The following is a 23,665-nucleotide window of genomic DNA, read 5'->3' on the forward strand; positions in this document are numbered from 1 at the left end:
CTGGACACGTGCGCTTCACCACAGGCGGCAAAAACGCTCTGTGCTGCTAAACTACAATTTGTACTGCAAAAGACATAATTGTACAGTACAAGCACTGATTCAACCTTCACATACTTTGACTATTTCTGATTGCAGAGTTTGGGAGTGCAGAGTTTGTTCAGCATTTGCGATTTGGATTTCGTTACTCATCCTCCTTCTGGGTGAAGTGTATGCTGTTTTTTTGTTTGTTTTTTATTGCAAAACATTTCACAAAATACATCAATAGTACATAGAAGTCATTAGGGGTGTGAATTGCCTAGTACCTGACGATTCGATTCGTATCACGATTCACAGGTCACGATTCGATTCGATACCGATTAATCCCGATACGAATGGTCACGATTCGATACCGATTAATCCCGATACGAATTTATAAGTCGATTGTTGCGATTTTTTTTCATTCATATTTAGAAAATACTAATCAGTAAGCTTGTAGAGTGTAAGATTTATATGAAAATGTATTATTTATTTATCTGAAATTTCAGTCTTATAGAGGTTGTAATCTGTTTCATGTTTGAACAGCATTAAAATAAAAATATTAAGGCTTAATGTGCCGTTCATATAACATTCTTCCATGCTCAAGGTGTGAATCCTAAAAAAAAAAAAAAAAAAAAAAAAAAAAATCGATTCTGCCGTTTATTGAATCGATTCGAGAATCGCGCGATGTAGTATCGCGATATATCGCCGAATCGATTTTTTTTTTAACACCCCTAGAAGTCATGCTCCCAAAGATAAAAAAAAAAAAAAAAAATTTTCAACCAAACGCATCCAGCAGAACGACCTTCACACAAATACACATCAAAATGAATCCACAAAGGACCTAAAACCAGCGAATAATATAATTACTATAATTAAAATAAGTACCGGTAAATAACATTTATTTTAAAAAGGAGGGGGGGGGATTGGTGACTCAGTCATCACAATTAGGGAGAGTTGTCGAAGCTTCTACTTAAGATTTAAAAGAGGTGTCCAGGATTCATCAAAAGCAGCCAAGGAACCTTGAAGGGAAAACTGAAGTTTCTCAAGTTTTATTCAGAGCAACATTTTTAATCCACATTATGAGGAGGCCAAGAAAGCTTCAAGTCCAGAAGTATAAATCGTCTCGCTAACATAACAGCGCTGTTTGCAAGGGGGCGTCAAACAAAGCCAAAAACGGGTCAGAAGGAACACCTTCGCCATATGCAGTGCTGAGTGTGTCAAACATTTCGGACCAAAATGTGGCAGGATCAAAATACGTGGGAATGATCCGCTGGAGACGACGTGCAACTATAACACGTGTCGATCAAACTACCCTTAACACCTGTTGCCAGTAATCATCAGGCATTATAGTACCCAGTTTTTTTTTCCCCAGGATTCCCTTGGACCAGTAGGCGGCGTCACTATCACCGTAATGCAGAGACCGTAAGTATTAGAAATTTGCTGCTTCTCATTTCGTCATCTACTTTTCAAATCGGTGCCAAGATGACTGGAGACATCTTGACATCCGGACAGGACGTGATCCCCGCAAGATGGCGTTTGTCCTTCAAACGATGTGTTTTCAAGTCATGTCCAAAATGAAGCCGAGCAGTCGACCTTCCAACTGCCGCCATTCGATGTCGAGAGTTTCAAGCGGCTCGTCACAGGCTCGGCGGTGGCCCATTTAAGCCCCTCCGGCATTTTATTTGATATTCTAAAATATATCTATACATAAAAGCCCTCCTTTATCTCCGGGAGAGATAAGAATCTTGGACTGTGGATTGGACAACGAGGTCCAAGATGGCAGCCGTATCCCGTCAAATGTGATCAGGAGCCGTCTGCAGTGCTTCTGTTGGGTTCCTGTTCACCTCCACGTTCTGCAACATCAACACACGCAACAAGGACAATTCAAGGTGGAGTTTGAAATGAAAAACAAATATAGTAAATGCAATCTGTTTTAGCCCCACTCCCAAAATGTTGACAATTTATTTTTTTAATAAGGAAAAATACACAGTAAATTCTGTAGTGTAAATTTGATAATTTAGAGTGGGACCAAATAGACTCACTTTTAGAGTAGGCTAATATTTACACTTGGAAGAGAGTAAAATAAAGAATTGGGGAAAAAAAAAAAGTCACTCAAGGGTTGAGGACCTTCAGCTTGGGAGACTGCCACTCTACCACCTGAGCTATGCCACTGTTTGCTAATATTAGTTTTTGGTCTCTTGAAGATTCCAGCTGACAAAAACGATATACTAACACGCAGCAGGAGCTGCGTGGCTCATGGAATAGATCGTCTGTCTCCTAAGCCGAAGGTCGTGAGTTCGTTCCTCACCCCTTGAGTGACTTTTATTCAGTTTTTTTCAAACCTTTATTTTTTACTCTCTTCCAAGTATACTCTAGTATTACTCTAAAACTGAGTCTATTTAGTCCCACTCTAAATAGTCTTAATTTACTCTACAGAATTTACTGTGTAGATAATAATAATAATAATAATAATAATAATAATAATAATAATAATAATAATAATAATAATAATAAAAAAAATAACAATAATAATAATAATAATAATAATAATAATAATAATAATAATAATAATAATAATAGGGGCGGTACGGTAGTCGAGTGGTTAGCACGTCCGCTTCCCAGTTCTGAGGTCTCCGGTTCGAGTCCAGGCTCGGACCTTCCTGGGTGGAGTTTGCATGTTCTCCCCGTGCCCGCGTGGGTTTTCTCCGGGTACTCCGGTCTCCTCCCACATTCCAAAGACATGCATGGCAGTTTAATTGGGCGCTCCGAATTCTCCCGAGGTGTGCTTGTGAGTGTGGGTGGTTGTTCGTCTGTGTGCCCTGTGATTGGCTGGCAACCAGTCCAGGGTGTCCCCCGCCTACTGCCCAGAGCCAGCTGAGATAGGTGCCAGCAGCCCCCGCGACCCTTGTGAGGAATAAGCGGTCAAGAAAATGGATGGATGGATGGATAATAATAATAATAATAATAATAATAATAACTCATTTGATTTAAAAGGTACCTTTCAAGGCACTCAAGTACAACATAATAAAATAAACACTACAATAAGATAACAAATCATAATACATAATTAAAAGTGGCAATTATTATTGTATTATATTGTATATAATAAAGATAAAAAAGTTTGTGTGTCGAGATTATGTTCTTCTATGTCATTGATCTTACCGTTGGCTTGTCTCTGTGCGTGTTGACGGCCTCAATATTGAGGTAGAACGACTCAACTTGGCACCCTACAATCGAGAACAATATCAAGAACAGGGGACCGTACTGTCATAGGGTCAATCAGCCGCCACTTACCGTAGGCTATTGGTGTGAGTTTGAGCACCGTGTGGAGAGGGCATTTAAGATAGGGCAGCTGGTCTTCAGAGAGAACAAAAAGGAGACGGATTAGGAAGGAATGCGGCAGCGAGGAGCAAGATGATTCTTCGTGTACCTGCAGGTTTGTCCAGGAAGTAGGCCAAGAGGCAGCGCATGACCGCTTGGTGGCAGATGACCAGAACGTTCTCCTGACGCTCCAGCTCCATGATGACCGGCTCCAGGCGATGGACCAGGTCTTCATAGGACTGGCACATAAGACAACAATGTGTCAAGGTCACCTACAACTGGGCTGAGAAGTCCTAAGAAAAAACTGCTCTTAGCCACGTAAGAGAGCGTCTCTACATGAAAAATATTCGTCTGAACACAACAAATCTAAAATTGGTTACAAAAGAAGACAAAGTGGGCACAATAGATGTATAGGAAGAAATTGGTTCCCTCACAAGCTTGGGAAAGAAGATCGTCAGGACACAACGGACGCATGTAATTGGTCTGGAATCGTAGATTAGCAGCCCTGTGCGTCGAGGGGAGGACTTACCTCACCCTTTGGGTACCGGTACCGAAACTTGTCCTGGTCCCTCAGCGCAAACTCTTCAGGGAATTGCTCCTGAATCTCCTCATAGGTTAACTCCTCACATACACCCTTACGCACGTGGGAACAAAAAAAACAACAACACAATTCAACTGAGGAAATCTTATTTGTTTAAAAAATAAAAATAAATAAAAGTAAAGTTTGAAAAGAGTTCAAACACGTGTTACCACACTTTTAACCTATTTTGGAGTTGATTATAAATTGCTGTGGAATATTTTAGTTATTTACAAGTGAGCGGTAAATAAAGAGTTTTTATTTTCTTATTATTCTCATTATTTATTATTTATTTATTTCTATTATGTACTTTTCCTTTCCTTTCGTCGTCTCAGTGAACCTAGTTGATAGATGAACCTGAGTATACCTGTCATTTTGTTTAACTATAGCAGGGGTCAGCAACCTTTACTGTCAAAAGAGCCATTTGAGGCCAAATAAATAACAAAAAAAAAAAAAAAAAACAACAACAAAAAATTGTCTGGAGCCGCAAAACATTTGAACATTGTGATGAGCAAAATAGTGTGTTCTCGTTAGTCAATACTTTTGAAATGTATTTTCTTCTACCTTTTGTTTTCCGTTTTTGGATTTTCTTTTTTTGGATTTTTTCATCTTTTTCCGTACATTTTTAGTCTTTTCTGCCTTTTTATGGACAAATTGTAAGTTTCTACTTCACTCCTTCCTCATTTGGACATGTTTTTCTGCCTTTTTTTGCTATTAGTTTTACTGATATTTTTGGCAATTTTCTGACATTTTATGGCAATTTTCGAGATTTCTTCTTTTGTTTTTGGACATTTTATAGCTACTTTTAAAACATTTTTTCCCTGCCTTTTTATCTTAAATAAATTTGCAGGGCAATTTTGCGTACATTTTAAGTTAATTTTTGGGATTTCTTCATTTTGTTCCGGCATTTTATAGCTACTTTTCACATTTTCTTTTCTGCTTTTTTATTTATTTATTTATTTATTTTTTTACCTATTTATTTATTTATTTATTTTTAAATTCAATTTGGTGACATTTCTTGGCAATTACATGGACATTTTCTCCTATTCCTCTTCCTCTTTTTGGACTCTGGCAACTTTTGAATATTTAATTTTTCTTAAAAAAATTTATAAATCAAATGTATTCATTCATTTGAATAATATTTTATCTAAACAAATAAAAATTTTAAAGTAGGATAATAAATTCTGCATTTTTTTTTATTTTTATTTTTTTTTTTAAGAGACCCACGGGGAGCGAACGAGAACGTTACCCTGACAGGTTACATCCGCACGATAGATAGGTGGATACTTCACTACGCTACCATTTCACTCACTTGAGTAATCCAGTGTTATTATGCTGAATGGAACTTACTGCGTCTATTTCGTTGAGAGCTTTCCACTGCTCATACGGGACCCCCAGCGCGTGTGCGGTCTGAATGGTTCTCTTCATGTGACTGGTCCACACCTTCAGGTCATGAATCTTCTGACTCTGGATGAAAGTCTTCAAAGCTGCAGCGTACTGCAGACAAGGAATTCAGCCGAGCAATTTGTCAAGGACAAAAGAACAATGGTGACAACAACAGCTGTATCAACAACAGGATTTTTTAACCCTACATATTGTGAAAATCAGAGTATAATTGACATCCATTTAAATGCATTGGGAACAAAAAATGTACCTAAAGCATTCTTTTAAAAATGCTGGCAAACATAATAATAAAAAAAATAAATAAAAATAAAAACAAACCCAAAACCAAAAATAGAAATAGAAATTGAATTAAAATCTGTGATTTTGCCCTATCTAGGTGAAGAATGTTGACTACCTCATGGTTTTAAGAAGAACCTTTAAGATCCTATAAGGTATTCATTTGGTCTGAGGTGTGTTAAGAGTGGACTGGTCCAGATAATCAGGTCCAAAATGGGTCAGGCCTATAATCTTCAACATGTTCCATATTTATGAGCAAAAATCTTTATGTGTGTCGATATAGACGACGTCCCCTGAGTCATGAGTCGGTGAATTGTGACGTGAAATTAATTTCAGCCAATCCAATAGCAACCTGACGTAAATAAAAAATAAACATTCCACTTGAAACACAAAGTCCGGTGGACCTCAGAAAAAAAAACACCACTACTTGCTTCGATTGAGAACTCTCCTCTAACTTGCTCAGTGTTCAAGTCCCTCCACTAGATGGCGTTGTCTGGAATTTCACGCTCATTTAGATTACCACTAAATTCCACATCAATGATGGAAGAAATTCTGTTTATGTGTGTGGTTTGCTGTGCTGAGATTATCAGAGCACACCTCACACTCTAGGACTCCAATTAAAACTGTTTAATGCTTCAGTAGAAAAAAAAAACCTTTCTGTGAGAGCTGTAACAAATCAACAAACTGTTCAGATTTTTAAAATCCTCATTTTTGTACCAGGCCTTAAACCTGGTTCAGATTACAAGACATTAACAGGGATACAATCTTATAGTTTGATCCAGGCAAGTGCGCCACTCACTTCATGTCCTCTGGCGGACAAAGAAGAGTCTCCGCCGATGCGACCAAGAAGATTGAGTTCGCTCTCCCCGTGGCGGCTCAGGTAGATGGACCTCGGCGCAACATGGATGTTCATGAGGTAGTAGACGATCCTGCTCTGGATATGATCCTGGACCAGATTCACCAGATATCTTTTACCCACTTCAAAGATCTTGATGTAGGAGAGCTTCCTGTTCAATCAAAACAAACTTTAGTCGGAGCATCGATAATATTCTCTACTATGCCGACTCAAAACCTGTCTTTCTCATCGTCAATCGGCATGTAGCTGGACTTGTAACACTCGATGCGCTGCAGAAAGTCTTCCATGGCTTCCTCCATGCTGCGGTCCACATAGTCTGGACTCCCAAATTTCACTTGCTGCAAAGGAAGTGTGGTTTGGATATTGAATGGTGTGGACAGGATAGACGCATACACGGCTCACAGAAAGTTGGACGTATTTTTCGGGGGGTGACATTTGAGGATGAACCCAAAATGCATTAGACCCAGGTCTGCTTCTCGAAGGAGATCAACTTGTTTACGAGAAGTGGATAAGTGATGAGGATTTCTCACCTTGACATTCTCTGCGATTATCTCAGGGTCGTCACAGATCGACTCCACAAAGAAAACCTGGGAACAAATACTTTTAAAAGACAATGTGTAGGGATATGCACATGCATAGCAGAGAATGGCCGTGGTGGCTCCTTTTTTTTTTGTCCACTTGCCTTGTAGCCTCTCTCCTTGGCAAAGCCGAGGATGACGGCCCTTCTCTCCTTTGTGGTGTTGGTGGCATCAAAAACCTACACAAGACACATTGCTAGCAAGATCAACACTTGTATTCCATACCAGTGAAAAAGAAAGATGAAAATGAAGATTCAATATTCATCAGTAAAATTGAAGTAGCAACTTAAGTACAAGAGCTGAATTCTACCTGACAAATGGCTGTACTTTTACGTAAGCATGCGAGTAGTTTTTGCTCCCCCTAGTGGTGTCTGGTGACATTTTTCATATGCAATTGCTTTGGCTCAATAAACATTGTCAAACTCTTCATATGAGACAAATGTAATGATGTTGTTTGGCCTGAAGGGGGCAGCTCTTATTGAGTCTCCGTACAGTCCATGTCTACAAGGTGTCACTCAATCCTACTGTGAGTGGAAGCGAAGACCGTTTACGCAAATGAATTTGAGAGGATGTTAAGGGACATGATTGAAGGATTACCTCTCACACACAGATGTACACAACTGAAATCTCACACATCAGACTGAGCAACACTCAATATACTGAAATGTGCTCGGATAGTTTCTTGAAATACACATTTCAGGAGTCTATGTCAGACCTTCATTTTGGCAGTGTGTGAGAGAACGCTATAGTAGTGGGCGTATGTATGAGATCATTTCATTTCACTGAGTGGATATAAGAGGGGGGAAATCTGTAGTGTGTGTGTGTGTGTGGGGGGGGGGGGGGCGTAGAGTAATCCAATTGTGTGGGTGTTAGTGAAAAAAAAATAATTTGCGTGTTTTAGAGTACCGCATTGGCATGAATAGTAGTGTGTGAGAGCATATTTTTGCAGAGTTTTTGAGAGAGGTAAAGTAGTATCATTGAGCATTTCAGTAGTGTGACTGACGTTTTTATGTAAATATAAGTGAAAACATTTTCAGTAGTGAGTGTGAGAACATTTCAGTAGCGTATGAGTATTTTAATTTCACGTGAGTGGCATGGTTTTAATGGTATATGTGTGAAAAAAGTTGTTTTTTTTAAAGTTGTGTGAAAGCATTTCAGTTGAATATGAGTGAGACAGCATTTTAGTTCCTATGAGTGACACAGTTTTAGTACTACGAGTGTGAGAGCATTTTAGTAGTGCATGTGAGAGGATTTCATTTGAGTATGAGTGTGGAAAAAAAAACATGTCCTTGCGAGCTTTTCAGTGGCAATGAATGAGAGTGTATCAGTGGTGCATTAAAATAGTCAATATAAGTGAAATATTTTCAGTAGTGAGTGTGAGAACATTTCAGTAGTGGATGTGAGAGTGAAAATCATGTCTGAGAGCTTTTCAGCGGCGGGTAGTGTGTGTGAGAGAGCACATAAGTGGTTAATATAATTGAAAAAAGTTTCAGTAGTGCCTGTGAGAGAATTTGAGTTGCGTGTGAGTATGAGCATTTTAGTTTCATGTGAGTGACAGGGTTTTAGTAGTATATGTGTGAGAGATCATTTCGGTAGTGGATGTGAGAGAGTTACAGTTGTGTGTGTGAGTAGAAAAATCATGGCTGCGAGCTTTTCAGTGGCGTGAATGAGAGCGTTTTGGGGGTTGGTGTGAGAGCATTTTAGTCGCGAATGGGATCATTTGTCGTTTCTTTGCTCGCATTTCAGTAGCGTGAGTGTGAATTTGAACGTTGGTCCGCCTCACCGCCACGTGACCTTGGTCCCTGGCGAAGTAGGTGGCGACGTCTCTCAGGGCGGCGGCCGCACACGCCCTGCAGAGCAAGAAACGACGGTGACGCCTCTCTCACGGCACCATCAGGTGGCTTTAAGCGGCCGCTCCTTACTTGCGTATCCTCATGGCCTCTTCGTTGTCCGGTTTGAAGAACTCAAAGTTCTCGTAGGTCTTGACGGCCTGCCGACGGTACTGGCCCACGTTGAACGCTGGCGGGAATGAAGAGCAATAAGGCGGAGGCGGAACTCAGGAAGTTGACGTGGTTGTGGCTGCCAAACCGACTTTTTGTGGCAACGCCGATCCAGTTGAGGTAGCGGGTGAGCTTCTTGGAGATGTAAGTCTTCCCTCGGGCTGGCAGGCCCACCATGACGATGAGCGTCGGAGAGTTGCAGAGCTGTGGCACTGATGCTACAAACACAAGTACAATTTGTTGCAGTTTTTTTCTTTGAGGACTGGACTTTTTGGGGGTCTCTTCTGGACAGGAATAAAACAGAAACAGAACTGTTAAACACACATAGGCATAAACATGCATGCATGCTATTGCCTTTGCAATAAAATACAAGTAACATTAACTACCTTACAATCAGGTCTTTAGAGATTAGGACGATCAAAGCTAATATCAAATTTAAAAAAGGGACGTATGAATATGAAGTTCAGCTCAATAAATTTGTTAAAAGTTAAATGGATAGATAAATAAATAAATAAATAAATAAATAAATAACAGGACCAAATTCAATCTAAACTAAAAAGATGTATTTAGTTTACTTTTAAAAATGACCTGTGACATACTTCCTTGACACCAATTCCTACTTTTTCAGCAGAGCTTTGGTTGCCTCTGGCGGAAATCTTGTTAACACATACAACTTTAAAAGGACAGCAACATGAAAAATCCCCTTTTTGGAGCTGTTAGCAGTGTTAAAATGCTAATTCCTCACCAAAAACATGACGGAATTGGTTTACCCCTCTATGAGAAATTCTAGGTCATTCTGCTCTCCAAGCACCAGCCCCTTCCAACCTGAGAAAATGAGTGAGTGCTCACTTTATGACATTATAAAGTGCGGACCCACCCCCATCCTCTGCGCACTAAACACATGCCCACTTTCTCTGAGACCTCCATGAGATAGTGACAAAAGTAGCCTTTATCAGTAAACATTGTCCAAATGAATTCAAAGCAATCAATTATCATTCACATTTGCAATGCCAAAGTGCAGACAATTGGCTATGTAAACTACAAGTAAAACTTTGGCACTATTGAACCTAACTGAACAAAATGTATAGTGGTTAGTGTGCTTGCTCTGTAAGCAGCAAGTCCCTGGTTCAAGACCACTTCCGGTTTGTTTGTTTTTTTTCCTCCTTCTTTTCTCTTTTGTCTTCACTCTCCTCCACGATTTCCTGCGGCAAGGAGCCGTTTTGTTTCAAATGTTTATTGACTTGCGTCAAGTTGCGTGGCCATTCCGAGCAGAGCTCCAACAGCAGACGACAGTCGGCTCGCTGGGGGTGCGTCAATCACACGGAGAGAGGCGGGTTTTTACTGAACCAGGCGTTTTAGTTCCGAGTTAGAAATAGAACCAACAAAACACATAATATTTCATTAAAAATGACATCGCCATGGTGTCAAAGCTAAGATTGAATCATTATATGCCTATAGTTAACTGTTGGACTTAAAATACCGTGGTGTAATCCCTTTCAGAAAAATGTCAGATTTTTGCGAGGTGGCAGTTCTGTGCCCATGAGTACACTTTTTTTCACCCACAGATCATACATATTACACATTACTGTCAAGTCACAATGACTGTTTTAACAAATATGATAATGGTAAGCGGTTCAGGAAATGGATGGATGGATTATTGTTTAATTTTTTTCCAAAATTGCAAACACGACCCCTTTAAATTGACATCCAAAATGAAAGAAGACGTGTGTGTTTGTCTCTTACCCAGTCGTGATTCTGCTGTTGATTAAAATGAAAAAGTGTCCGTCATTTATAATTCAGCCTGCAGATGTTTGTGCCGCCAACATACCCGGAAGGCTTGTGTATGTGTATGTTTGTATGTGTGTGATAGTGGGCCCAGGCGGGGCTTGTCGGCCTCCAGGCGGTTCGATCATCAATGGATTATGCCGCATGAGCAAAACGTTGAAAGGGCCGCGTCAGTGACTGAGCCGACCGAGTCTCAGCTTGGTCTAGTCTGGCTGACGTGGGCCCAACACTGTCTGGGTCCACCGACAGCATGTGACGTGAGGGATGCAGCATGACCAAGACGCGACACACATTCAGCGTGAAATTAATTCACGCCGGCAAACAAAAGCCGGTGGGCATTCTGGTGCCTTCTACTGCGTTGTTTGTTTCACAACCTTTAATGAGTCAGGACATATTGTCATAAGAAAAGTTTTATGCAACACCACCAAACAAAAACATCACAAAAAATATGTGTACTGGAATAATGATCTCCCAAACCCATCTCAATGTACTCCTAATTATTTTCCCTTATTAGTCCTCAAGACCTCAATCAAATAATATCTCAAAAGCAGATGAATTTACCTCTCTCTAATTAACATCCTTTTAAATTCATGTTGCCATCTATGGAAATTGTAAGAAGTTACAAGCCTATTTTGTCAGAGTAAAAATGTGACTAAGCAAGTTATCAGGTCGTTTGCAAACCTTGAACGAACCCTGACCAACCCAGTCACCACTTTCGACAACACTCGCAAACGTTCGCTCCTCAGTGGGGTACCGGCTTAAATGTATTTGTTCCAACATACTTGCAAATATGTTTAGGCTAAATGCTAAAAACTTTCCCATAATGCCATGGGGTATGCGCACGTGCAAGTCAAAACCTCCGTGGAATTATGGAAAAGTTTTTAGCATATAGTTGCCAACAGAAATCATGCACTTCAGACTTAGTAATAAAACATAAAAATTATGAATAAATAATGTTTACATAATTTATCAACGTATTGGTATAACGTAGGGCAAATGCTTAAAAAAAACAAACTTTTTCTTTTTTGCACAAGTCAATACAAACGTGGAATTATGGGGAAAAAAAATGCTAAGTTTTTAGCATTTAGCTTACAAGTACATTTAAACGTATTTGCAAAACCATGCACTTCAGACTTGGTAATAAATCATAAAATGCTGAATCAACAATGTTTACATAATTTTTCAACGTACTGGTATAATGTGGGACAAATGCTAAAAAAAAAAAAAAAAAAAAAAAAAAAGAGGCATATTTCTGATTTACGCAAGGAATTATGAGGGAAAAAAAATGCTAACTTATTAGCATTTAGCCTACAAGTACATTTAAACATATTTGCAAGTACGTTTGAACGGCTTTAAATATGTAACATTTGAACATACATGCGAATACTTTCAAAGCTATTTGCCAGTCAAAAATGTTTACACCACATTGGCAGAGCCACATACGCTTCCATACTTTATAAACTAGTTGGTGAGGTTCGGGTTGAATTCAACACTTGAAGAAAAATGTGCCACCACATAGTTGGTAGTTTTTGCTCCACTACGTCACTCTTGTGGTTCATCTTACAGCACAGCTGATATCTTGAGCAGATGAGACATTTTCTGCCACCTGCATTCATTCAAGGTGATGAAATGTACGCAGAGGAGCGCCACTACACAGGAGGAGGAAGGGAAGCTGTGCCTGTTTGGTGGTTTGAATGTCCTGCGATAAATGCGGACGGTGACGTCAGACTGGAGATGCGCGTATCCTACACGTGCACATGTGAAGTGGGGAAGCAGCTGCTTGCCCAGTCTCATGTCAGACAATTAATTAAAGGACAGATGATGTATTGAGATGTGCACAGCATCTCTTTTCTCACCAATTCATCTTAATCAATCATCTTAGGCGATGATTAGATGGCAAATAGGGCAGCCTGGTGGCACTGTCATTTGCACGTCTCCTTCACAGTTGTAAGGTTTCGGGTAATCACAAGTCCAGCTTTCCTGATTGCTGGAGTACAAACATGCAACCATGAACCACATTCCAAAAGTTGGCACGTTAGTGTCATCAAAATTACCCACAGGTGTCAATGTGAGTGTCAATGCTTGCTTGTGTAAAGGTACCCTGCGATTGGCTGGCGACCAGTCTAGTGTCGAGCCCCCACCCACCTCCTGCCCCAAAACAACTGGGAGAGGCTGTCTAGGGATAAGTGGTATGGGAAATGATACATGGATTATTTGTGAAAACAGAGGCGATGGGAGAGGGATAGTTCAGGTTTAAGCGTTAACCTCTGACCCTACGTTTGGGATTAGCGATAATGGGGAATTGTCTTTGGGGCATGGCACAGAAAGAAAGTGGATCCATCCTTCTGTTATAGATGTTTGACCTGATGGCTCTTAATGAATAATATTAGCATCATGTATTTCAAGTCACATTTTTTTTTTTTAGTAAGTATTAGCTAAATCTCTGGAATGAAAGGATTAAAATGGGCATTGATGAAAAAAAGGAATAACCACTTTTGAAATGTGATGGACATTGAAAAAAGGAGAAATCTGAACTTTCTACCCTTTACTTTGTTCAAATAGGCTTGCTATTTTTTGAGGATGACAACTTGAAAAAAAATACAAGAAGAAATAGGTCATGTGAACCACAGCTGAGCTCTTCATTAAAATGATTATGATTAAAATCTTGGCGACTTAAGGCGGAAGTAAATCAAGTGGGCGCTGACATGAAGGAAGGAACATGAATCAGATTGTGCAAAGAGATAAGCAAGAGATTCTACATCAGTGGAGTTGTTTAAGAGAATTTCTTCAGATGTCTTGTGCGGTTTAGGCTGCTAAAAAAATAAATAAATAAATAAATAAATAAAAAGAAAGTAAGAAAACAAAACCTCCCATTTCTCCTGCTCCAAAAATTGTCCGTCTAATCTGAAAAAGCACCTACTGCCAAATGTGTATCTTCTTCTGCTACCTTTAGCTAATTTAACATTTAACGTTTGTCAGTTCACATTAGCAAAACATTTACACTAAAACTTGATTCCTACTCTTGACTTAAGTATTTAAGTACAATTCAGTGTGTACCTGTTGACTTTCATGTTTGTAAAGGAGTTAAATCAGCACTTTTTTTGTACAGATGTGTACTTCTAATTAAGTACAAAGTATGACTACTTTTACCACTCGTAATTTTTCCCATAAGCGTTTTCAAATGGCTTCTTTGCGTCATGTCTGTGTTGTGTGGCAAAGCGTGACAACCAACGTAATGACCAACGTTCGAGCAGAATAGTGGCGAGATGGTGCGACAAAAGCCATTCGCTGACTGGCATTGAGTCAAGAGCGCGTCTGACACGATCTCGTTTCTTTATTGTCACGCCCCCTACATGTGCCGCAAAGGAGGCTTCGACAACAAGAGGATACAAATCTCAACTGATAAAGTGCTGCACTTTGCACCTCCAGAAAGCTGACTTGCAGATCTTTGTTACTTGTGACTTGATTAAAAACTTGTTGTTATTCTCTTTTGTTTTGGTAGTTATTCATGGGAAATGGAGTAAATCAGGTTTTGTATTACCATATAAACAGTCTAGCTAAATTCTTTGCCATACGTTCCAAAGGGCAAGTTTTCATGAACAACTCGAGACAACAACAAGGCTCTCGCTCTGCTCGGCAATGCTCGGACAAGTGAGGGCAACAACGGCGTAACAGCCTGTTAGCCGTCAAAACAAAAGCAATCAGACCATTGTTGTGATTCTTGATTGAGTGTGACTGCTAAATAAGACAACGTGGCCAAACAAGTGGTGGAGCTGCGTTATTAATACTGCAAGACTTTACTTCTGGGGTCTAACTTTTAACAAGACGTGTTATGTTGATGTTGTCCGAGTGTTGCCAAGCAGACTATTGCTAAGTTAAAGTCTTCAATGAAGCTATCAAGCTAACCAGCATGATTTTGGAATGTTGCAAAAACCGGAGTACCTGACAAACCACAAGGGATGGTCAGATTCCAGATTCAAACCCCTAAACTCAGAACTGTTCTACGCCTAATTCCACCCGAAAACAAAGTAGGACGATGCTATCTTCAACTCGTGTTCCGTCTCACCTGTGCTGCTGTCTTCGCACCTGCGTCTTACCACGTGTTCCAACTGGGGAAGCTCCATCGTGTGCGGCCGTCAGCTGAGCTCACGCAGCCCGCCACATAAAGAAGTGGCGCTCTTTTTAAAGACATCCCATGCCCAAGTTATTTGACGGGCAACCCCGCTCCCCCTACTCACCCCGGCCCACTCTTCATGACACTTGGACATACGATAGCAGCACACTGGTGATGACCTTTAACGTTTGCCAGGGCTGGAGTTCACACACGTGCACACAGTACACACAGTCAGCATGCAGAGGGCGGGTCCTAAATAGTGCAAAGGTCACTAAGTGTTTCTACGTCGATGTAGACAGACAGGCAGAGAGAGAGGGAGAGAGAGAGAGAGAGATCAATACTTTATATATATATATATATATATATATATATATATATATATATATATATATATATATATATATATATATATATATATATATATATATATATTAGGGGTGTTAAAAAAATCGATTCGGCAATATATCGCGATACTACAGCACGCAATTGAAAACTTGTGGCTCAGTTATAAGACTGAAGTTTCATACAAATCTTACAGTGTACATTGCACAAGTTTACTGAATGGTATTTTCTAAGTTTGAGTAAAAAAAAATCTCAACAATCAACTTGTAAATTCATATCGGGATTAATCGGTATCGAATCGAATCGTGACTTATGAATCGTGATTCGGATCGAATCGTCACGTACTAGGCAATTCACACCCCCAATATATATATATATATATATATATATATATATATATATATATATATTATTATTTTTTGCATTTTCAATGGTTGGCCAGTGGGTGGCAGTGTAATGAATAACACATCAGTGTTCATTTCTATTGACTTGACAACAAGACTTATGCATAAAGAACAAAAAAGAACAAGACTGCAATGTGCTAAGCAGAGGCAATCATGGACTGTGGGTGACTGGATGAAGGTTATCTTCAGTGATGAGTCACAAATCTGCACTGAGGAGATGGCTGTGGTTAAATATTCAATAAATGCATACGTTTACATTGACATTTTGGACAGCATTCTTATCCCTTCAATTGAAAAAATGTTTGGGGATGATGAAATCATTTTCCAAGATGACAATGCATCATGTCACAGAGCAAAAACTGTGAAAGCATTCCTTGTAGAAAGACGCATCCAGTCAATGTCATGGCCTGCAAATAGCCCAGATCTCAACCCAATTGAAAACCTGTGGTGGAAATTGGGGGAAAAAAGAAAAAAAAAGAAAAGAAAAAAAAAGAAGGTCCACAGCAAGGCTCCGACCTGCAAAGATGATCTGGCAACTGCAATCAAAGAGAGTTTGCACCAGATTGATGAAGAATACTGATTGTCCCTCATCAAGTCCATTCCTCAGAGACTGCAAGCTGTCATAAAAGCCAGAGGTGGTGCAACTAAATACTAGTTATGTGATTTGTTTTTTTTCTTTGTCTGTTTTTCATGATTCCATATTTTTTCCTCAGAATGGAACGATTCCATATTCATATTTTATCATCATATTTTGAACAGTGTGTGGGCTGTTGCCTGACTGAAGTGACCAATTGAATAACAGCGCATACAAAAATAAACTGAACTCTTCATCCTGCACAAACTGACAAGTCAAATGTTGACCACTTGAATTTCATACGGTGACTCCAAAGGAATCAGTGTAATTATTTTTGGGGAAAGGTTTTTTTATAGTGTTCAGATAGTTTATGACAATGACTTCCAGATGTTGTTTTGATAGAGAGGAAACTGTGCAGGAAAACCAGAGGAGGGATTTGGACAAACAAGCAGGACATTGGAGCAGTTACACATTGACTTCCTCTTGGAACAAAATCTCAGCCCGAGCGCTACGTGACAACGGCAGACGCGGGAGTCAGTGGCTGACAAGACCTGAGGTGAGAATCTGCTTCTCCGACAAAATGTCAGATTGATCTCTTAGGAACTCCTTCCATCATCAGTGTGCACTGATGTGACATACTTTGTGATTTTATTGGGTTCCGTTAGAAAAACAAACAGGCCTGATCTATATCAAGAGTATGTTCGTTTGAAAAACACAACATATAGCCTTAATTGATCTTAAGTCCTGTGAACAATATAAAAGTTTTTTGGGGGGAAGGGTGTGAGGGATCATGGATAAAGTAGTTAAATCAACAATATTTTGAAAACATTTAGTGCGACTATTTTACGTCAAAATCTGTTGATATTTAGCATTGTTTGCCAGACTGTGACTGTCCTGTAGATGTGGTTAATATTTCACTGATTCCTCACAGTTGTGACAAAACATGTCCTACACAAGAAGTGTAATTTATATATTGAAAAAAACAAATATCAATATATTCATCAAGACAAACATGCTTAAAAAATTAAAGTTGAAGGAATTGCGTATATGAATGTCATTTTTAATCATCCATTTTTAGCTTTTTTGTTGTGAATTTGTTTGCTTGTCTGATCTGCAGTCAGAAGGTCTATGTTGTTCAATCTGTCCTCAGCAAGAGGTCACAATGCTGAAACGCCACAAAAACTTCACTAAACTAACTTCAATAATTTAAAAAGAATGGTTATGTATTTATGAAATGCACAAAGGGAACGTCAAACAAGCAATTGAACATAAATTCACTTCCTGGTATGTCAAAAAAAGACGGTCTGAATGAACACCCTTAACTTGGCGCGCAGTTTTGGATAACTGAGATGGCATCAATTGCTATGTATGAACTGCACCCATAATGGTTGTGTGCCCCAAGGTGTTTGCCCACAGTGATGAAAGCTATTTTGAATTAAAGAGACGTTAAAATTGAATACACAACACACAACAGGGCTAAAAATAGATTTCGGGCTCACATAACGTATACTACTGTAGCACAGAACGACTGGTGGAAGATAAACAAACCGACTTCAGAACTAAAAAAGCGAGGCAACCATGTATCGTTATTTTTAAATATGTTTGTCTGTGTGTCCTCTTTAGCAATGGCACCATATGCAAGACTGGCTCTCCTGCTACTGTGTTCCGCCACTTGCTGGGGCGGGAAAATTCTGGTCTATCCTACTGACGGAAGCCACTGGCTCAACATGAAAATTCTGGTGGAGGCGCTTCACTCTCAAGGCCACGAAATCACAGTGCTGCGAACATCCACCAGCTGGTACATAACTGAGAAGTCGCCCCACTACACCTCCATCACCATCGTGCTGGAGGAGTCCAACAACATTGAGAGCCAGGACGACATGACCTCCTTACTGGAGAGATCCATCGAGATCTTGCGGCACAGAGGCTCGCTGTGGGCTTTTGTGGAGGCTTACAGGAACGTTTTCAGCTTTCTCGGGGAGGCCCAGGTGGCTGTGGCGAACATGGTGGCCAGCATATTGGAAAATCAAGCTCTAATCAAGGAACTGAAGGAAAGTGGATATGATCTTTGTTTGACTGATCCGGTCTTTCCAGGTGGGGTGCTGCTGGGTCACTATCTGGACCTCCCCATGGTCTTTAACGTGCGTTGGATTTTCAACGGAGATGGACACTTTGCCATAGCACCGTCGCCTCTTTCCTACATTCCTCAACTGTTCTCCCATTACTCGGACAAAATGGACTTCCGCCAACGAATCAACAACATCATCTATCATGGCGCATTGCTTTACATGTACTACTACGTGTCCAATCCGCCTTACCAGGCCGTGTGCGATCGCTATTTCGGAGGTGACGTCAGTGCCATGTCTCTCATGCAGGAAGCCGATATCTGGCTGATGAGGGTCGACTTTACCTTTGAGTTCCCTCGTCCCACCATGCCCAATGTGGTCTACATCGGAGGGTTTCAGGGGAAGCCCGCCAAGCCTTTGCCGGCAGATTTGGAGGACTTTGTGCAGAGTTCTGGCGAACACGGCGTGGTGATTATGACTTTAGGAACTCTGCTGGGCGACCTCGGCCCTGAGCTATCCCAGATCATCGCCTCTGCTTTTGCCAGGCTGCCTCAAAAGGTTGTGTGGAGACATATCGGGAAGAGACCAGCCGCTCTGGGGAACAACACCCTGCTGGTAGACTGGTTGCCTCAGAACGACTTACTGGGCCATCCCAAGACCAAAGTCTTTATAACACACGGGGGCACTAACGGCATATACGAAGCCATCTACCACGGCGTTCCGATTTTGGGGATTCCACTCATCTTCGACCAGCATGACAACATGGTGCGGATGAAGGCCCGCGGAGGCGCCGAGATTGTGGACGTGGCGGCGCTCGACGTGGAATCTTTCACCGCTTCCCTGAGGAATATTCTCGATCCACAGAAGCCTTACAAGCAGAACATGATCAAACTGTCCCAACTTCATCGCGACAAACCCATGAAACCCATCGACACCGCCATCTTCTGGATTGAGTACGTCATGAGGCACAGAGGCGCAGCACATCTGCGCACAGAATCCTATAAATTGCCATGGTACGCCTATCACTGTCTGGATGTGATCGCAGTCCTTGCGCTATTCTGTTCTGTAGTTGTTGCATCAATGTGGTTTTCCTGTAGATGTCTTTGTAAGCACCTAGTGAGGGCCAACAATTCCCCATTTAAATCCAAGAGAGAGTAGATTCACAAGCTCCTGAAAAGCAGTCACACCAGAACATTTTGAGACTTAATTGTCACATTAACATTATGGCTTTGAGTGGGGACTGAACCTAATCTTAATCCAGCTAAAGGCCCAGATACACCAATCGTCGGCTAATTGTGACCAACGCCTACCCCCTGTGGCGTCGGCCCAGACGTCAGCACGTCGCATCGAAAAATGAAGTAAACACACTGTACTGACCTGACTATTACGTACCTTCACATGTGCGAGAAGTCATTCCCCTCCATACCGTCTGCGGCGGTAGTCATTATTCCGAAAGGCAACCGGAAACCTCTTTACGGGGGCGGGATGTCAAAACGTAAACAATGCATGCTAATTACGTTTTCTCTCACAATGTCCTCCCACGTGAATGAAACCCTCTGACTTTTTGCACAGTATTGTATATAAAAGTAAATCCTACCTGCTATATATAGTCGTGTCCCCAGGTCATGCCGTAGTTTGGCTTTCATACCTTTGTCGGCAAACATTTTAACGGTAATATCATACAATGCCGGTCTCTCTTAAACCAAAGAGACAGTCATCTTCCCGATCTTCTGTCCAGACAGACATAGTACGTTCAAATGCGGAAGGTACAGCAGGGGAAATGAGCGGGGGGAAAAAAATGGTCTCAGTACTGTTCATTCGCATTCGCCACTTCCTCTTCTTGCCCCGTGTGCTTATTCGCTAGCTAACAGCCAATCGCAGTGATCAAATGCCCCAACGCTGAATCAACATGTCGAATTTGCTGGAAACGCCCTTCCGACATATACCAACTCGATTAGACTGTAATTTATACACTGGTCAGATGGCGCATAACGTCGGCCGAACACTGTCCGACTCCTGACGTCGTTTTTTTTTTTTTTTTTTTTGTTTTTTTTGTGTGTGTGTGTGTGTGTGTGTGCGTGCGTTTGCGTGTGTGCGTTTGCGTGCGTGCGTGCGCGTGCGTGCGTGTGCGTGCAAATACGTATAAATTTATACTCATTAATTCACCTAAAGCCTTATAAATATCCCATTACCCTTCGCCTTAACCAGGTACTTCAGAATCTTGCCAGAGTCGTGAAGTTTAAATGGTCAGGAGACCAGAGAAAAGGTCAGAAAAAAAATAAAGAGAAAAGAAAGATAAATCAAAGTGAAATCCAGTACCGACCAAACACTTCCTGCCTTCCCCATGATTAAAAAATCAAAGTCTTACGCCAACCCCGGAAGCCTCTAAATTCCAGCAAATTTAGCGAGATCTCAAGAGACCAGAGGAAAAACTAAAGAGAGGAAGGAGGGAAGGATCGATAAGGCAGAGTGAGATCCATAGAAGCCAGTACATCCAATCCATCAAAGTGAAATCCAGCACCAACAAAACCCCTCCTGCGTGGTTACAAAACCAGAGTCTTATGCCAACCCCAGAAGCCTCAAACTTCCAATAAATTGAGATCTCAAGTGACCAGAGGAAAAACTAAAAAGAGGAAGGAGGGAAGGATAGATAAAGCAAAGTGAGATCCACAGACACCAGCACCCACTGATTCAAGGGGCTGTGGGAGGGAGAGGCTACTTCTGTTGAGTTTCAGTAGATGCTGGTGCGACGGATCTGGTATGCATAAGGACCACCACCAAAGAAAGAAAGCCGTCAACCGCGGTCCAGCAAAGCGAGCACCGCCCCCCCCCCCCCCCGAAATCCCCAGGCCGCGGCAGCACCAAGGCCACCCCCAAGCCACCCGAGCGGACACCGGTCGGCGAGCCGACCCAGACGCCCGGAACACCCCCGCCCCAGCCCCGGCCCACACCCCCGAGCCCAAGGCCGCAGAACGAGGCCCAGCGGGCCCCCACAGCGCCCCACCGGTCCCCATCCCCCCCCCCCCCCCCCCCACGACCCCCCCGCACTCCTGACGTCGGTTTGATGTATGGAGGCCTTAAGAATCAGAATCGGAATCACCTTCATTGACCTAGTTGGTATGTGAAAAGTAAAACAAAGTATGAGCTCTGAGGGTAGAAAAGTGTTCACATTTTTGTGGGCCAGCTGCCAGTGAGGCAAATTTGTAATCTGATTGGTTTGAAGAAACAGTCCCATTGCTAAAAACAGCTTACGTTAGTAAGTTTACGTCATATTCCCAACCAAGGCTCTCTATTGTGATATGACATGAGGTATACCGCAGGAAATTATCCACTTTGAAACTAATTGTGCTGAAAAATAGGTATTGACTGGAAATAATGTTCATGTATCTATGCCAGCAACATATAGTGATAGCCACTTCAATTAAATGCTCTTCCATGAAATGGCCAAAGGTGAAATTAAGCTGTTGCTGTTCACGCAACAAAATAAATGATAGTGTCCTTTGAATAAGTCAGCTTTGTGCTCAATTCACCTGCATGGCTCGTATTTCAAACGGAGTCAGTTTGTGAGTAAATTGAAATGAAATTATCATTATTTCACTAGTCTTCCTTTTTGTGATATTTTTGTTGGAGGACTTGCAATGAAATGTGCGCCTTGGCTCAATAAAGGTCGTAAAATACTGGTTGGAAGTTCTTTGGGCTTGTTTTTTATTTATTTTTTTTATTTTTTATTTTTGTGGTGTGGGTGGGGACTTTTGCTGTTTTATGTTAGCCCACCATTACAAAAACCTTCATCCTTCCTTGACAATGTAGATTACATTGCCATGCCAGCACTGGATCAAATATATATACTGCATATAACAGACCAGGGGCGGTTCTAGGGTCGAGGTTTAGGGGTGCTCAGTTCCCAGCCAAGCAATACAAATTAAACCATTTTGTACATTTTAACACAATTTCATTCTCACGTTAATGAAAGAGAAGCATAACACTATTTTGTCATGGGCATTCAGTCATTAGCTTGTCGCCCAAAAAAATGTACTTTAAGCAGTGCAGCCAAGGCAAATGCTAGGAAATTAAGACAATAATCAATTGTAAGGAAAGAATTCAATATTTATTATTGTCTTTAATGGAAAACCGATCAGAAATTAGTTTAAGGCTTCTGATAAATTTAGGCCAGCACAGAAGTCTAACCACTCTGACTCTGAAAGTCAAAGGTAAGAGTCGCCATCTGCTGGTCAAACAGGGGAGGTGACATGTCGAGAGGGGGGTAATTTTTCAGGGTAGTTTTTGTGTGTGCGTGTGTTCCTATAAACAAAAAAGTACAGTAGTAGATTTTAGTGATGATTGTATTTTTAAATCCGTTTTTTAAATGAATTTTTCTAGTCTGAACACCTTACACTGCTGGTGAGAACTCAGGGATGACATCACTGAATTAGGGATGAAAAATCAGTCAGGGTTTTTTTCATTGAATTTTCCCGATACAGATGTGGAAGCTGTGTGTAGGCATGTGTTTGGCTCATGTGCCTGATGCTGAATGAATAAGCTAACGGAGGAATATGATGTCATCTTATGTAACTCTCTTACAGGGATCACTTATCTTTTATTACACTCCAAGTCATTCTAATGTTTAGAAAAATAGTTAATTCTGCTGTCAAATTTGGAATCTCTTTGCATTATTTTCATGCATAATAGTGTAACACGAACTGCTTCACATTATTAACCCACACACAAGGATCTTAAACACACAAAAACAAATACAAAGATAAGAGAGGATTAGATGACTAAAAGATCAGAGGCTGCCAGGCTGGCTACAGAGCATCTCATGAGGTAAATCCATCTCATGGAGCCCTCTGGACCAGGACCAGATCGCGGGCCGTCAGCATTGAGCCCCCAGTAACGAGCTGAAACTGGGGGCCCAAGAAGCGGGACCACAGCCACGGCCCACCACAGCCCACCACAGCTCCCGGAGCAGAGGGCTCCATCCGAGGAAAACTGACTGTTGCTAAAATATAAAAAACAATTAAAAACTATGAAAAATTCTGAACATAAAATACATAACTTTATAGACTAAAATATTTATTTAAAAAAAGGCAGATTAAATATAAGAGTGATATAGAAATAATAATAATAAAAGACTGAAAGTAGTAAATAAATAAATATTAAAGTTAAGAAAAGTAAATACATCGACCAAAACTGACCTTATCGCAAACATTTTAATAATTTTTGTTATTCTTGCTACCACATTATTGAACAGTGTGTGATTTCAATTAAGGTTAAAATTGAAATAAAGGCCAATCTATTTTGGGTTCATCTTTTTATATCTGAGTCCAGAGGAGTTATCAGTCAGTCATGA

General features: G+C 40.9%; 1 protein-coding gene and 1 pseudogene across 3 annotated transcripts; one reads left to right on the forward strand and one right to left on the reverse strand.

The window, feature by feature from the left end:
- Positions 1-1,051: 1,051 nt before the first annotated feature.
- pfkfb1 (6-phosphofructo-2-kinase/fructose-2,6-biphosphatase 1) lies at positions 1,052-20,263 on the reverse strand. Of its 2 annotated transcripts, none has more exons than XM_077513263.1 (14): positions 19,913-20,263; positions 9,123-9,248; positions 8,953-9,049; positions 8,814-8,880; positions 7,135-7,209; positions 6,983-7,039; positions 6,669-6,790; positions 6,396-6,603; positions 5,267-5,413; positions 3,869-3,973; positions 3,449-3,578; positions 3,313-3,375; positions 3,181-3,245; positions 1,052-1,871 (listed from the first exon to the last, which is right to left on the reverse strand). In XM_077513263.1, exons 1-14 carry the CDS (start codon positions 19,977-19,979, stop codon positions 1,812-1,814), a joined length of 1,389 nt encoding a protein of 462 aa, XP_077369389.1. In that variant the 5' UTR covers positions 19,980-20,263; the 3' UTR covers positions 1,052-1,811. The 2 variants fall into 2 exon arrangements, with proteins under 2 accessions (XP_077369389.1, XP_077369390.1); XM_077513264.1 differs by lacking the exon at positions 19,913-20,263 and adding an exon at positions 14,882-15,016.
- Positions 16,701-21,986, forward strand: LOC144013903 (UDP-glucuronosyltransferase 2A2 pseudogene; annotated as a pseudogene). Its single transcript, XR_013282363.1, has 2 exons — positions 16,701-16,805; positions 17,873-21,986. The product of XR_013282363.1 is annotated as a UDP-glucuronosyltransferase 2A2 pseudogene (transcript).
- Positions 21,987-23,665: the final 1,679 nt, after the last annotated feature.

This window comes from Festucalex cinctus, chromosome 2, assembly GCF_051991245.1.
Source record: "Festucalex cinctus isolate MCC-2025b chromosome 2, RoL_Fcin_1.0, whole genome shotgun sequence".
NCBI classification, from domain to species: domain Eukaryota; kingdom Metazoa; phylum Chordata; class Actinopteri; order Syngnathiformes; family Syngnathidae; genus Festucalex; species Festucalex cinctus.

Coding starts and splice junctions, on each gene's coding strand:
- pfkfb1 (XM_077513263.1), bottom strand. CDS start 19,979: ATGTTTGCCGACAAAGGTATGAAAGCCAAACTACGGCATGACCTGGGG. Junction 7,210..8,813: donor GGGACCAAGGTCACGTGGCG/GTGAGGCGGACC, acceptor TGTCTTGTGTAG/GTTTTTGATGCCACCAACAC. Junction 1,872..3,180: donor CGCACAGAGACAAGCCAACG/GTAAGATCAATG, acceptor TTGATGTTGCAG/AACGTGGAGGTGAACAGGAA.